Source organism: Rhinatrema bivittatum, chromosome 15 (genome assembly GCF_901001135.1).
Source record: "Rhinatrema bivittatum chromosome 15, aRhiBiv1.1, whole genome shotgun sequence".
NCBI classification, from domain to species: Eukaryota; Metazoa; Chordata; class Amphibia; order Gymnophiona; family Rhinatrematidae; genus Rhinatrema; species Rhinatrema bivittatum.
In genome coordinates, this window is record NC_042629.1 from 53,517,943 (window position 1) to 53,533,091 (window position 15,149).

General features: G+C 45.8%; 1 protein-coding gene and 1 long non-coding RNA gene across 4 annotated transcripts in view; one reads left to right on the top strand and one right to left on the bottom strand.

Moving 5' to 3' along the window:
* The window catches only part of LOC115076905 (protein-arginine deiminase type-1-like), a 204,821-nt gene extending 190,283 nt beyond the window's left edge, over nucleotides 1–14,538 (top strand). For all 3 annotated transcript variants that reach the window (XM_029578906.1, XM_029578905.1, XM_029578908.1), the window contains one exon: nucleotides 13,238–14,538. In XM_029578906.1, the coding sequence (XP_029434766.1) occupies nucleotides 13,238–13,471 (234 nt within the window). In that variant the 3' untranslated portion in view covers nucleotides 13,472–14,538. The remainder of the gene's footprint in view (nucleotides 1–13,237) is intronic.
* LOC115076906 lies at nucleotides 340–12,616 on the bottom strand. The gene is made up of 3 exons (XR_003852899.1): nucleotides 10,706–12,616; nucleotides 9,700–9,848; nucleotides 340–1,962 (listed from the first exon to the last, which is right to left on the bottom strand). It is a non-coding gene; the product is annotated as an uncharacterized LOC115076906 (long non-coding RNA).
* Nucleotides 14,539–15,149: the final 611 nt, after the last annotated feature.

Consider the following 15,149-nt stretch of genomic DNA (forward strand, 5'->3'; position numbering starts at 1 on the left):
AATACATCAGAATAAAACTCCAGTTTGTCTTGGATAATTAATTTTATTACATATATTACAGTAAATATATTACAATAAATGCAATAGTTTTCTAGACATTTATTTAAATATTACACATTTAGAGTTCTTACTTAAATTATATATTCCTGTACTTTATAAAAATTAAGGCTCTAGCATATCAAATTAACTTTTTTTTAACATGTGAATTTTATTAAATTCCAATAAACATAAATACAGTTGCATCACCTTGATTATACTTAAACAGCATTACAACTTAACATAATACTTACATCAGGACCAACTTATCACTTCCCCCCCACACCCTCCCTTCTCCTAGTATACATTATCTACACAAATACCAGTAGGATCACATAAAGGCAATTCAACTATGCAAGATCATGAGTGTCTCATACAATAGTACAATGAACATTACGTAATATCATATGTGTCAACTCCTTTGGCAGTAAGTCCAGGAATGGTCTCCAGATGTTAAGGAACCATTTAGCCCATTGAGGCGATTTATCTTTCACTGACTGGGATTCCAGGATTAGCAACCCCACCAATCTTTTATGCTATTCAGCGAGAGACGGGCTAGACAGCTCCAACCAATGTGTTAAAATGCACTGTTTCCCAACCAAGCAACATTTATGTATGAAAAGGGTATCCATTTTATTTATTATTTATTTTATTTATTTTAAACATTTTATATACCGATAACCGTTTGCACATCGTACCGGTTTACATACAACAGAATACAGGCGCCCGGGAGAGGGCATAACTTTTACATAGAACATAAAACTGAAATAAATTAAATTATAACATTGAAGGTGTTAGAAAACTCAAATAAGGAATTTAACTATAACTAGAGATAATAGGTAATAGCTAACAGGAGAGTTGGAATAAAACTTCGAGGCTATTTACAGGGGGAGATAGATATAAATCATTAGATTAATACGAACAGAACAAGGAGGAAGAGAAAGTAAGGGTAGGAGGTGGTGGAATGGGAGTTAAGGGGAAAGAGAGGAATTAGGAATAAGAGGGGAGTAAAAGGTTAGTCTAGTGTTTAGGAGTAGGCCTGTAGAAACACTAGGTTACTATGTGAAATGCAGTATATAATACCTAGGAACCTTACATCTGTGCATGCTTTACAAATCTGTAAAAAATTTGTAAATCTGTAAAATTTGTAAATCTGTAAAAAATTTGTAAAAAATTTGTAAAAAAATTTACAAATTTTCCCAATTCTCTCAGCATCCAAGATCTTCCCTAGAACAAAGGCTTCTGCTGAGCTCTCTACAATTATGGACTACCACCTACTGATACTGCCAAACATATCCCGCCAAAAATTTTGAACATCTGGGCAGTCCCAAAAGGAATAACTTAAAGTCACTTCCCGGTGTCCACACTTGAAACAGTTACCATGGCCTGAAATCCCAGCCCAAAACGTTTGTTGGGGGGAATAATAGTCTATTCAGAATTTTAAATTGAAATTCTCTGTATCCCACATCCTCCGAGGCCCCATATAGATCTTGAATGCACAGAAACATATCATCTTCATCTAGAATAATGCGCAATTCCCTGCCCCAAGCCTGAGCCAAAGACCCTAAAAGAGTATAGGTAGTAGTGGAATGTAAACATTTGTAAAGAGATGTCAGAGAGTGCTTCCCGCCCCCCCCCACAGCCCTAAAAACCTTTGAAAGGGACCTGAAGAATACAGAGTATTAAGCAATTGAAAAGTGGATTGTATGTAACTTCTAATCTGTGAGTAAAATCAAATTAACTTAAAATAGCACTTTTACAAAGATAATACAGTCTTAACTATCCTAGCATTAATGAATTAGATAGCCAAAACCCTACAAATAAGTCTCAGGAATGCTTGAATCTGGTCAATTTTCTTCTTCACTGTTGGCAGCAAGAATCCAGGAATTCTTAACAGGTAAAGCCAGTGCCAGTTCAGTTTTCTGTCTTTAGAGGAAAACAGAGTCAACCAACACAATAAAGCTGATAAGGGAGGATCTGGAGGCTGTTGGAGTGATTGATGTCTGTTCTCACCTTTTTAAAGGCCTTAGTTTGCATGCTTGTGGACAGACAGATATTTAACACATGACATATCATTGATAAGTTTGTCCTAGACAAACTTCTAATTGGTTTGTTTGTTTGCGGAAGACAAAGATAAGCCTAGCTGGCACTGTACCAGTATGGGATACAAAAGCAAGAGAGTTCTTTGTTCATAAAGATGGTCTAGTATCCCAGAATCCTTTGGGATGCAACTGCGTGTTCAGTCATTGCACACAAAAATGTGTTCCCTGTATGTACCCGGATCCTTCTAGACACCTGGGTTTATGTATCCATGTCAGCAGATGAAGACAGAAAAAGTTTAACTGACACTGCTTGATAAGCACGGGTGCCACCTGCAGTTCCTCAGTATTTCTCTGTCTCCAGCAGATGGTGGCTGGTGCATTCACCTGCAGTTTCTGGTGATTTTTGATCTTTTTTCTTTTTCTGTTTCTTTTTCTCAGGGAAACCCTTCCCTGTTCGGTTGAGGTGAATGAACTGGAGGTTGGTGACCTTTTTGTACGCTCACTCTGGCTCCCATCCCTGAGGTGCAAACCTGGTGGTCCAGATCCCTCCCTTCACGAGGCTATCTAGGTGGCTTTTCAGCTCAGGGCAGCTGCTTTTTGTTTTTAGGGCTCTCTCTCCTTACTTTCAGGTTGAGCTGAAGCTGGATAGCTCCCCTTGGCCTTAGGAGAGCAGAGGCCCTGTTATCTTTGTAAAGTTTAAAAAAAACAACAAAAAAAACAGTTTTAGCAGGAAGCAGCTGCAGCGGGCGGTAAGTCTCTCCCAGGCTCTAAGGGTGGCATTTTTTGGGGGACGGTCTTGCTGGGCTCCATGGTTAACCGCGAGCTATGGTTCGTGGTCGGGCCTGCCGAGCATGTGGCGCGGTTCCTGCCCGCCTCAGCCATCTCTCTCTCTGTTAGGTGTGTGTTTCAGGTGGTGAGGGGCCTTCTCTTTCTCCTCCCCCCGTGAAAGCTGGCAAGTCGGGCCTCCTTCCGCTGCCCATATGGCTGCTGTCGGGGAAGGGGTTTCCCGCCTCGGCCAATGGGGGAAGGGCAGCCATTTTAGGTTCCCCGGCAGACTTGGCAGCACTTTCGGGGGGCTGGAGGACTCCCCCCCCCCCCCCCCGGCTTTCCCCAGTGCACTCAGGCCCTGTAGGGGGGCAGGGGAACCTGGATGATGCACTGCCGATGGATTTAGCTCAGTTGGGGAGGGGGAGCTGGGCCTACAAGGTCTGCTCCCCGCGGTTTCTTCCCGGAATTTATTTTACTGCTTCACTGTGCTTTTTTGGTACAGCAGGAAGGGTCAGACCTTCAGCTGGGGGGAATGGTCCCTCCTCCTCCTTCCCCAGCCGTTCAGGCTACTGGGTCTGGCTCTGGCTCTGTTCGGTTGCGAGGTAATTTAGTCCCCGAGGTTCAGCATTTACTGGGGCCACTGCGGTCAGACGGGGAGACGGGGGCTTCTGGGGGACCCTCGGAGACTCCTGGGGATACAAGGCTTCCCTTGGAGGGGGCTCCGGTCCCTAATCATGGGGCAGATGACCCAGATGTTGCGGACTTGGATGCTGCCAATACAGATTCGGAGGACGATGTGGCTGATATGCCAGTGTCCGGGGACGATTCCAAGATTCTTCATTTGTTTCATTGGGAGGAATTGGCCCCCTTAATTCCGCTGGTCCTCGAGGAGCTCGGTTTGAAGCTCCCTCAGTTGGATTCAGACCTAGATGGGGCGGACCCAGTTCTGGATGGGACTCGTGGTCCTCCCTCAGCCTTTCCTTACCATAGGTCCATGCAGAGGATGGTGGACCAGGAGTAGAGTTCTCCAGATGCGGGATTACGGGTGGGCCGAGCTATGTCAAAGCTCTATCCCTTACCTGAGCAGATGCTAGAGCTCTTCGCTATGCCAAAGGTGGACGCTGCGGTATCGGCTGTCACCAAGATGATGAATATTCTGGTGGCGGGGGCCACGGCTTTAAAGGATGTCCAAGACCATAAGCTGGAGATTCACCTCAAGCGGATCTTTGAGGTTTCTGCTTTGAGCGGCTATTTGTTCCAGCTTCATGCAACGGGCATGCTTGTGTTGGGTGCAACAGTTGCAAGGGGACCAAGCTGGTCTTGTGGAGCGATGGAGGCTTCAGTGGCTTACGTAGCTGACACATTGTATGACTTAGTGCTGGCCTCTTCACTGCTTATGCAGTGTTGACCAGGAGATTATTGTGTTTGCGGTACTGGTCGGCGGATGTTTCATCCAAATCTCAGTTGAGTTCCCAGCCATTTAAGGGCCATCTTTTGTTTGGCGAGGACCTCGAGCAGTTGGTAAAACAGTTAGGGGACAACAGGGTCTACAAGTTGCCAGAGGATAGGCCTAAGTCTAGACAGTCCTTTCAGTCTCGGGCCCGTTTCCGTGAAGGCAGAAGGCCTCGATATACAAGGGGGGCAACAGCCCCGCAGAGGCTGTTTGTGAGCCATGGTCAGTCCTGGGCGCAGATGTTTCGGGGAGCTGGGAGGCCCTTTAGAGCCCCCTCCGAAGGTGGGGCTCCGGGGGCAAAATCCTCCCAATGAGACGCGGCTGACCCACTCAGTCATTCCCTTCTTAGGAGGGCGTCTCACTCAGGATCAGTGGGTCCTCTCGATCATAAGAGACGGTTATGCTTTAGAATTTGCTCGTCTCGTCTGCGACCTCTTTTTGGTCTCCCCTTATGGTTTGTTGACAAAGCGACGTGCAGTTCGGGAGACCTTGGACAGGTTGCGGGGTTTAGGAACCGTGGTGCAGGTTCCCCTGGAAGAACGGCGCACTGGGCGTTACTATGCTTATTTCGTGGTTCCCAAAAAGGAGGGCACTTTTTGGCCTATTCTGGATCTAAAAAGAGTAAATGCAGCGCTGAAAGTCCAGAGATTTCGCATGGAAACCCCAAGGTCTGTGATTGCTGCAGTTTGCAGTCGGGAATTCCTAGCTTCCTTGGATCTAATGGAGGTGTATCTTCATATCCCCATTCGTCGGGATCACCAGCATTATTGAGGTTCATGATTATCTGTCAGCATTTCCAGTTTCAGGCCCTTCCTTTCGGCCTAGCCACGGTTCTGCAGACCTTCACCAAGATCATGGTAGTAGTGTTGGCGGCTTTGCGGCATGAGGGAGTTCTGGTACATTCTTATCTCGACGATTGGCTCATCAGGGCAGAGTCGGAGGCCAGTTGTCACTCAGTGGTCAGGAAGGTCATTCAACTCCTTCAGTCGCTGGGCTGGGTGGTGAATTTCGCCAAGAGCTATCTCAATCCGACCCAGTGTCTCGAGTATCTGGGAGCCCAGTTCGACACGAGTGTGGGAAAGGTGTTCTTGACGGACAAGAGAGCGAATAAATTGCAGTCACAGATCCACCGTCTATTGGCATTGCGGGTGCCCAGAGCTTGGGATTTTTTGCAGGTTCTGGGATCCATCGCTTCCACCCTCGAGTGGGTTCCCTGGGCTTTTTCGCATATGAGACCATTACAGAAAGCTCTATTGGCACAATGGAATCCGCAGTAGGAGCTTTTTCATCATCCGGTATCGCTGGATGTTCCTACGAGGGAGAGCCTCTCTTGGTGGCTCCAAATGTCTCACTTCTGCAGGGGGGGGGGGGGGGGTCGCTCTAGAGGTACCGGATTGGATTGTTGTTACTACTGATGCCAGTCTGTTTGGTTGGGGAGCAGTTTGCCAGCTTCAGTCGGCTCAGGGTGTGTGGTCGCCGGAAGAGCTCTCCTGGTCTATCAACCACTTGGAGACCAGGGCAGTTCGATTAGCATTGCTGGCCTTTCTACCGATGGTCCAAGGTCGTTCAGTCAGAATTCTGTCAGATAATGTGACAACCATGGCTTATATCAATTGACAAGGTGGTACCAAGAGCCGGATGGTAGCTCAAGAGGCTCAGGAGTTAATGATCTGGGCAGAGGCACACTTGACCCAGATAGTGGCCTCTCATATAGCGGGCAACAAGAATGTCCAGGCAGATTTTCTAAGTCGCAGTCTTCTAGATCCGGGCGAATGGAAACTGTCAGAGTTGGCGATGCAGCTCGTTCCTGAGAAGTGGGGTTGTCCACATGTAGATCTGATGGCGTCTCACCACAATGCAAAAGCCCCACGAGACTACGGAGCTGAGGGAGTCGACGCTCTAGTGATTCCTTGGCCTCAGGGAGTTCTACTTTATGTGTTTCCTCTGTGGCCTCTGATGGGCAAGGTTTTGCGCAGAATAGAGAGAGAACCCGGGGAATGTAGTATTGGTGGCTCCGGAGTGGCCACGTCGCCCGTGGTTTGCGGATCTCATCAACTTGGCCATGAATAGTCCGATACGGTTCAGTCACCTCTCTTGTCTGCTCCATCAAGGTCCCATATTTTTTCAATCAGGCAGATCGCTTCTATCTAGTGGCTTGGCTTTTGAGAGGTGACGTTTAAGGCACAGGGGGGTACACAGAGTCTGTTATTACTACCCTTCTGCATGCAAAGTGTATGTCTACCTCGTTGTCTTACGTCAGAGTCTGGAAGGTTTTTGAGGCTTGGTGTGTGGCTGCTTTGCAGGCTTCGGTGTCCCAGATTTTATCCTTCCTGCAAGATGGCTTGTGCACAGGCTTGGCATTGAACTCTTTCTAAGTTCAGGTAGCGGCTCTGACCTCTTTGCAAGGGACGATTGACGGAAGATCTTTGTCCTCTCATCCTGATGTTGTACGGTTTCTTTGAGGGGGTCAAGAATTTTACGTCCTCTGGTACGGAAGGTCTGTCCTACTTGAAATCTTAATCTGGTCCTTCGAGGTTTGTGTGAACCACCTTTTGAGCTTCTTCGTAGGGCGACTCTTCAGGATTTGACCTTGAAGGTTATTTTCCTGGTAGCCATTTGTTTGGCGCGGAGAATATCCGAGTTGTAGGCTTTATCTTGTAGGGACCCGTTCCTACAGATTTCGGATTCCCAATATGGTATCAGCTTTTGATGTTAATCAGACGGTCGAACTTCCAGCTTTTCCCAGTTTGGATGCTTCTTCTCCTCATGCGAGGGAACTTGGGCGTTTGGAGGGCCTTACTGAGATATCTGGAGGTGACCAATGCCTTTCGGAGGTCTGATCACCTATTTGTTTTTTGGAGCTGCGCAAAGAAATGGCTCCAGGCTTCCAAAGCTACCATTGCGAGGTGGCTCAAGGAGGGTATTGGGTCAGCCTATATTCTTAAGGCCGCCAGCTGCCGGATGGTTTCGGGCTCATTCTACTCGATCGAAAGCGGCCTTGTTGGCGAAGGCTCAGTTGTTGTTGTCACAAGAGATTTGTCAGGCGGCTACATTGAAGTCGCTGCATACTTTTTCGAGACATTATTTTTTTATTTCAGGTTTTTTATATACCGGCATTCGAGAGCGCAGTCCCATCATGCTGGTTCACATAAAACAGGGGTGCATTGTAAACATAAACTAAAACAATGGTGCGGAAAAGGCAGTTACATATAACAGGGTGATTAGAACTTGGCGGAGAAAGAAGAGAAAGGACAGGTTAAAAAATAATTTAAACATGTAAACAATAGTGGAGGTGGTTAATCATGGTGTAGGTGGTGATAAGGATTGGCGTGGAAGAGATAGGTCAGTTTGAGTCCGGGAATGCCGGGATCCAGAAACTCATTCTTCCGGCGAGAGTGTTTTGCGAGCGGGACTCTCCAGGTCCCACTCCGACTAGGGGGCTTTGGTACATCCCAGGAATCTGGAATGATCTGGGTACGTACAGGGAAAGGAAAATTGGTTCTTAACTGCTAATTTTTGTTCCTGTAGTACCACGGATCATTCCAGAGCCTGCCCGCTTGATAGCGATGGAGAGTCTTCTGCTTAGCTATGCTCTTTTTGCTATGCAGATTTTTCTTCAGAGCTTTAACAAGTGTTCAAGTTTTTTACAAGTTTATGCAAGTGAGTTTTTGTGCTTGGGTACATATCAATACTGAGGAACTGCAGGTGGCACCAGTGCTTATCAAGTAGTGTCAATTAAACTTTCTCTGTCTCCATCTGCTGACACGGATGCATAAACACAAACACAGGAGTCTGGAATGATCCATGGAACTACGGGAACGAAAATTAGCAGGTAAGAACCAATTTTCCTTTGGAAGGTTTCTTTGGGCATTTCTCCTACATTTCTCTACTGGCTTCCCTGTTTCATCAAAACACACATGGCAAACAAGACTATGGGGCCCTATGCAGTCCCAACCTGCCAGGGAAGCAGCAAAGGCGGCAGCAACATACAAGCTGCGCTGCTCCTATGATTCTTTCTGCTGGCCAGAGATGATGGCGAGTGGGTGGGTAGGGGATGTATGGAAATAATTATGCAAAGGGGGTGGGAATTTGGAAAGAGATATAATAAAGGGTGGGTGGGAAAGCGGAAGGTGATTATGCTGGGGGGACGGGGGGTTCAACTTACTCCTTTACCATAAGTAGAGGGAAAGATGTTGGTAAGGGGCCGAATGAGCTCTGCACAGCATGAATTTTCAACTATTTTTTAAGTTTACAGTGCACTCAGGAGCTGCTTCTCAGGAGACAGCTTTGGTAATGGGATAGGGAGATCTCTTGGGCCCACCATTACGTCTCCCTAATAATAACTAACTATTTAAAACAAATTATACAATGAGAATGTACAATCTATCAGGTTTCTATTATGTCCCCTCCGTCCCATCCTGGCCATGAGGTAGCTGGGATGGTACCAGCAGGCCACAACGCCTCAGAACCTAACTGGGTCAGTGCCCAGCAGATTGCTTATTAACCACATGGGGGGTCAAGCTTGGATTTGTCAGTAGGCACAGTAGACCTATACCTAGCATGATATCAATCTGGAGGGGTAGCAGGCAGGTTGAAGATTTACTGCCTTCCAGCAGAGAACAGTCCTGCTTCCTGATCTAGCCCATCCACTCCCAGGCAGGGAAGGGGGTAAGTATAGACCAGACTAAGAAAATGGGATCAGTTTGTAGATATTAGGAGGGACAGAGTGGGGGATCACTGGAGGCTGAGAGAGGATCCACTGTGGGACATGTGTCTGTGTGAGAGAGACAGAGGGGAGTGGAGGAGGGAAGCAGTGTGTGTGTGACATAGAAGGGATTAGTGCTAGGTGTGTGAGTGTGTCCATGCCAGATTAGGTGAGAGGTTAGAGAAGGGATGCAAGAAAGAGCAGGACCAAAGGATGGTAGGGACACCTTCTCCTCACTCCCCCATACATACCCTCTCACCCCATCCCACCCATGATTCACATCCTCTCTCCTTTGATCTTGGATTCTGTCCCCCAAAATTCAGGAACCTCTAAATCCTTCCTACCTCTCCCCAGATCCCAGAACCCACCCTTTTACTCCCTCTTTTCCTTCTTTAATCCCAGAACTTCGCTCTTACTACTCAGTTTTCTCCCATCCCAGATTCCTGATCTTCCTCATCTGCAGTCCTCTCTCCTTTGCTCCCCATTCCTGGTCCTTCTTCTTTCTTTTCCCCATCTCTGGTCCTCTCGCCCTCTCCTCCCTTCTCTCCCCATCCTTAAGACCTTCTCCTTGTACTGATACTTGAGATCTCACTTTCTCACCCACTAAATGGAAAATAAATTATTCAGATACAAACAAGGTTTATAACGTATTATAAAAGATGGAAATGTTTGTCAGTGTACTTCAGAATGCTCACATTTTTGCCACGGAATCTACCACTGAGCTGTGGCAGGAAACTCAAGCTGTGCCTTAGACCTACTCCCTGTTGTCCAGCTTTACCATGGGGGAAGGGTAGGTGCGACTGCAGCATCAGTGCCTACAGGCAGCAAAATCTTATATCCGTCACTGGAAGAGATCAGATCATTATTTAATGTTGTAAGGAGAAAGGAACAAAGGAAATTTGAGAAAATACTTTGCTGAGAGGGTGGTGGATGCTTGAAAAAGTCTTTGGTAATGGTAACCAAACTTATGGTTGGGACAGAAGGCCCAGTGTTAGGGCAGATAACATGTAAAACAAGTAGGAAGGTTGGGTGATAGGTGGAAGAAATGAAGGAAAGTTTTGTGTGTGTTTGAGGTATATGGCATTTGGAAGGCAAAAGAGAGGAAAACACAAGTCAGACGTGAGAGAGTGAAGATAAGTGCATCAGGCTTGGTTAAACGCTAACAGCAGTGGTAACGCTGCAGTAGGCTTTCATGATTAAACCTTCCTACCCTGGGGGACAAAAGTACTGTACAGTTGCATCAGATTGTCAAGAAAGCTGCGGTAACCTGTACAGCGACTTTTTTTTTTTTTTTTTACCTGCAGCTTGGCATTTGGCTTTTGAATATAGCTGGTTAAGGCTAAAGTTATCCGGCCACCAAAGGAAAGATAACTTTAAACCTAACCAGTGATATTCAAAAGATATCCGGTTAGGTTTAAAGTTATTCGGCTATGGTTAGCTGGATAACTTTAATTGGGGATATTTAGTGGAACATATCCCAGACAATTTATCTAGCTAACTTTAGCTTGATAAATTATCCATTATCTGTTTTTTTGAATATTGACCTCATGGAGTAAAAAAATGTCAGCATTTTCCCCTCGGGTCTAGGATTATTTTCAGGTCTTGGGGTCCATGGTGGCAACCTTAGAATTGGTCCCCTGGGTGATAGCACATATGTGACCTCTTCAGAATTCCCTTCTCTGAATTTTGAATTGCACTTACCCATTCTTCAGCCGGTTAGGAAGAAGCTTCGGTGGTGGCTCAACAAGGTCAACCTGAGGAAAGGGATGATGAATCTGGAGATCAAACAGGGACAGTAGTAACAATGGATGCCAGCCTAAGAAGCTGAGGGTTTATTTTCTCAACCAGGTGCGCAAGGCCTATGGTCAAAATAGAAAGCGAGTTGGTTCATTAATTGTTTTGAAATCAGAACAATTTGCCTAGCTCAGGGGTGGACAACTCTAGTCCTCAAGAGCCACAAACAAGATTGATTTTCAGACTTCCAACAATTAATATGCATGAGATACATTTGCATGCACTGCCTCCATTGTATTCAAATATATCTCATGCATATTCATTGTGGACAGCCTGAAAACCAGATCTGTTTGGGGCTAGTGAGGACTTGAGTTGGCCTAGCTTTTCTAGTCTTCCACTGATTTAGGGAATGGCAGTCAGATTCTTATCGCACAGTGCATCAGCAGTGGCATATGTGAACAGAGAAAAGATCACCAAAATCATCTTGGTCACCCAAGAAATGGCTATCTTGATTGAATGGACAGAAAGACACTTGACAGTGCTATCCATAGCTCCCATAGTTAGAAACAACAATATTTAAGTACACTTCCTGAGTTGGCATTCGTTGGACCCAGAGGAATGGGAATTGTGAGAGTTGGCCTGAAAGTTAATGGACAGCCCCAAGATTGAGTCTCATGACAACAAGGCAGAGTTCCTAATTGGGGAGGTTTTCAGTCTCAAAAAAGAAGGATCTATGGAAATAGATTCTCTGATTCAACAGCTGGACTACCTCCTTCTCTATGTGTTTCCTTCATGGTCACTCATAGGAAGACTTAAGAAGAATATAAAGTAATTTGTCCTTGATTCTAATGGTAATCCTGAATTGGGCAAAGAGACCATGGGACATTGATCTCATGCAGCTCAGTGTGAAGGAACCTTTATGGCTGCTTCTTATAACAGGATCTAATTTTTATGGAAGACCCAGCTCAGTTCTCATTTATGGTTTGGACAATGAAAGAGCTTGGTTATACAAGAGAGGGCTGTTGCCCTCTGTGATTGCAACCATGTTGAGGGCTTAGAACTGGTTCACTTTCTTAGCATATTACAAGGCTGGCAGATGTCTGACGCCAGGAGATCTATTCCACTTACCTTGCCTACAAATGGCTTTGAAAAAGGGCTGTCTTTGTTCCCTAAAGGTTCAAATGATGGCCTTATGTTGTAGGGGAAGAATTCAAGATTCTTCAGTAGAAGTGCATCTGGACATGTTTCACTATATGAAGAATGTAAAGTATCTTAGAGTTATGTTTCATCCAGTAGTAGCCCCTTCTTGGGATTTCAACCTGGTAGTGAAGGCTCTAGTAGGATCTTCTTTTGAGTCTATTAAACTGGCAGTATTCAAGGAGTTGGCCTTGAACTCCTTTCTTTTAAACAGCTGGAGGACAGAAGATTCCTAAGAGAATTTCCTCTTCTTGGCCCAAGGCAGACTGGCTAGAGCAAAGGATCTCCCAGAGATTCAGAGAAAATATCCCTCTCCCAAAGAGGAACATCTCTTAGTGGTGGGACTCTAATTCTCTAAGGAGTCCTGAATTCAGGATGCCTCTTAAGAATCAGGTCTCCACTGCAGAAGAAAATCCTTGTAGGAAAGAACCACAAACTCTGGGGAAAAAAGGGACATCCAGCCTTGAGCTCCACCTAAGAAGTGCCCCCATGCCTTTAGAAGTCAGCTCAAGGGAGATGGTGCCAAGTTCTCCCTCTTGTGCTGGCTGCACAATTAAAGTGTTGGCAAGCTCCCACCAAGAATTCATCTGAGTTCTTGCCCTGCTGCAGCAGGCTAAGCTCTGACCTCCTGCACAATCTCCTACACCATAGGCTACTCTGTGCTTTCCCCACCTCCCACAACCCTTGCACACTCACACTCCAGGCTCCACAAGTGCAGCACTTGCTGCAGCCCTTCATACTTTTTGTTTACTTGATGCACATATCTATTGAACAGAGAGGGAACAGGACCAGAGCCCTCAATATCAGAGGAGGCCGAAGCAGCAGAGGGGAGAGGAAGAGAAAAAAATCAATAGGCCACATTCCCTAAAGAATTTCAATCCCCCAAACCTCTGAGCCCCTTGGGCTTTACCAGCACATCCAAACGATGACCAACCAGGAGCCTTCCAAATACTGCACCAATCTAGGTATGTCTGCACCTGCTGAAGACAGAGAAATATTGACAAGGTTTACTGCTACACCAGCTCATGTACTGTAAGTGATGTCACTGTCTGCCTGCATGCAGAGAGGCATAACTCATTCATTGGAATGGGTGATAAAGAATCCATTTTTTCACAGGACCAAGAACTCTCCAGCATAGAATGAGGGAACTGGAAAGGTCTGTGCAGCTTCCCTGTCAGACGGCATCTGAATTATTTAAATCAATAAAATTTCTTGCATATTCTTTGGAATGGAGTTATAAATCAGGTCCCTTGTTTAAATTTCTAAGTATTAACCCTTTCAATTATTTTTCTCTCTGACTAGGTGAACCTGGTGGTCCTAGGGAAAGATCTGGGTGTAGCTAAGCCCTTTGGACCACTTATTAATGGAAAATGCTGCCTGGAGGAGGTGGTTAGATCCCTATTGGAACCCCTGGGACTCAGATGCACATTCATCGATGACTTTTATTCTTACCATGTAAATTTGGGAGAAGTACACTGTGGAACCAACGCCCGCCGGAAACCTTTTCCAATCAACTGGTGGAACATCGTACCCTAGTAATAGTTACAGTATTCTAAACTCTGCCTGCAATCAGGCTGCTACTTCAACCTTGTGACAAACATTACCAGTGGAGCAAGGCACGCTGACTACATAGGCATTCTTCTCATCCCACTCGTGTAGTTTTAATCAAATATGACTTATTTTTGAATATTTGCACTGTTTTATTGCTGTGATGGGCTTACTAATCAGGATGTTATAAAACTGAGTTAAATTTTGAAAGTCATGATAAGATATGAAAAATATCCTAAATGTATTTTCCCCTTTCCTCTACCATGGACAATTGTGTAAGGCATAAGCACCCTCTTTCCCCCACCTACCTCTGCAGAGGGCTAGAAAGGAAGTCTCCTTCAACCCTGAGCTTTTTAGTTCTTCAGTTATCGTGCAGTTGTTTATTTTTTGGTCACAGGGGTAACCACACCCTGGTGTGCCTCTCCTGCACAGGTAGGTACATAAACTTGTTACTCTTTTGGGCTGGAGCCTCTCCCTGGCCAGCTGTTCTCTCCCTCACTTCCCCATGTGTGGATTCGTTTGATTGGGGGAAGAAAGGAATCCTTTCAGATCCTGATGGGACAGAGGTGGTTTCTTTACACATTTACTTTTGGTTTCCCCTGGGGAGGATGTCTGTCCTTTATGTGGATGCAGTGAGTGCAAAAATAAATACTCTGGAGTCACTTGAGTAGTGTCCAAAATAAGTATTTACTGATAATACTAATGATGAATGGCACAAAACCAAACCAGCACTACAGAATTATCTTCTCAATTTCTTTACAGTCTCTTTCCTCTATCGGTGCAGGACTCGCTTCTATTGAGAACCAGGGAAAACGCTCACTCTCTTGGATTAAGTGGAGCTCCTAGATGAACAGGGTCTTTTAAGCTGGGCAAATCCCCTTCCAACACCAATAACTTGCAAAAACACTCTATGGCACAGAGAGTTAATTTTCCCTTTCTCTCCTCAGGATGTGAAGCACCGGATGGGTGTTTCCAGTTGGTGAAATGTTTCTTTAGTCACAGTTAGGAGATCTTCTGGATCTTCTTTTAATTAACAGTCTCTTTAGTACTCGCTTGATGGCAAGGCATCCTCTTGGAAACCAGATGTTATCTTGCTTCAAACAGAAAGGAAGAGGCAGCCAAACTTCCTCCTGGATCTTCTAACTAAAAATATTCTTTCCCCCAAAAGGAACAGAATCAAAATAGTGAAGATCCCTTTTCAAAGCAGGTCACCACCACTTCAATGGTTTATCTTCCCTAGCACCGGGTTGCCTACACATGGTGTTCCCTAAGCCCTGTGGGCAGGAAAAGTCTAGGGGTCCAGTGAGGCTCCTAATAAAAATCTCAAAAATCCCTTCAAATAAACGTAGAGGGAAAAGTCCACCAGACAGGATGTGTACTAGAAGAATACCCTCCCAACCCTGGTCAGGAACCACAGACTGGGCTAGCCTGCTTTTGCTACATCTGCCTCGGGCCAGACAATGATCAGGCATCCTGCTGGGACTGTGGCAGGATGTCTCCTTGGGCCCAGCATCAGCGAGCCGCTAAATTGGACCTCAGGAACTTGGAAGGTTCGGGCTCGTATGCCCCCTCCCAGCGGTCGACCCACTCTTCACCAGGTCAGGAGCTAAAGAGACCGGATGGATAAAAAAAAGAACATTCTCACTGCAGCCCTCAATCAGTAAGT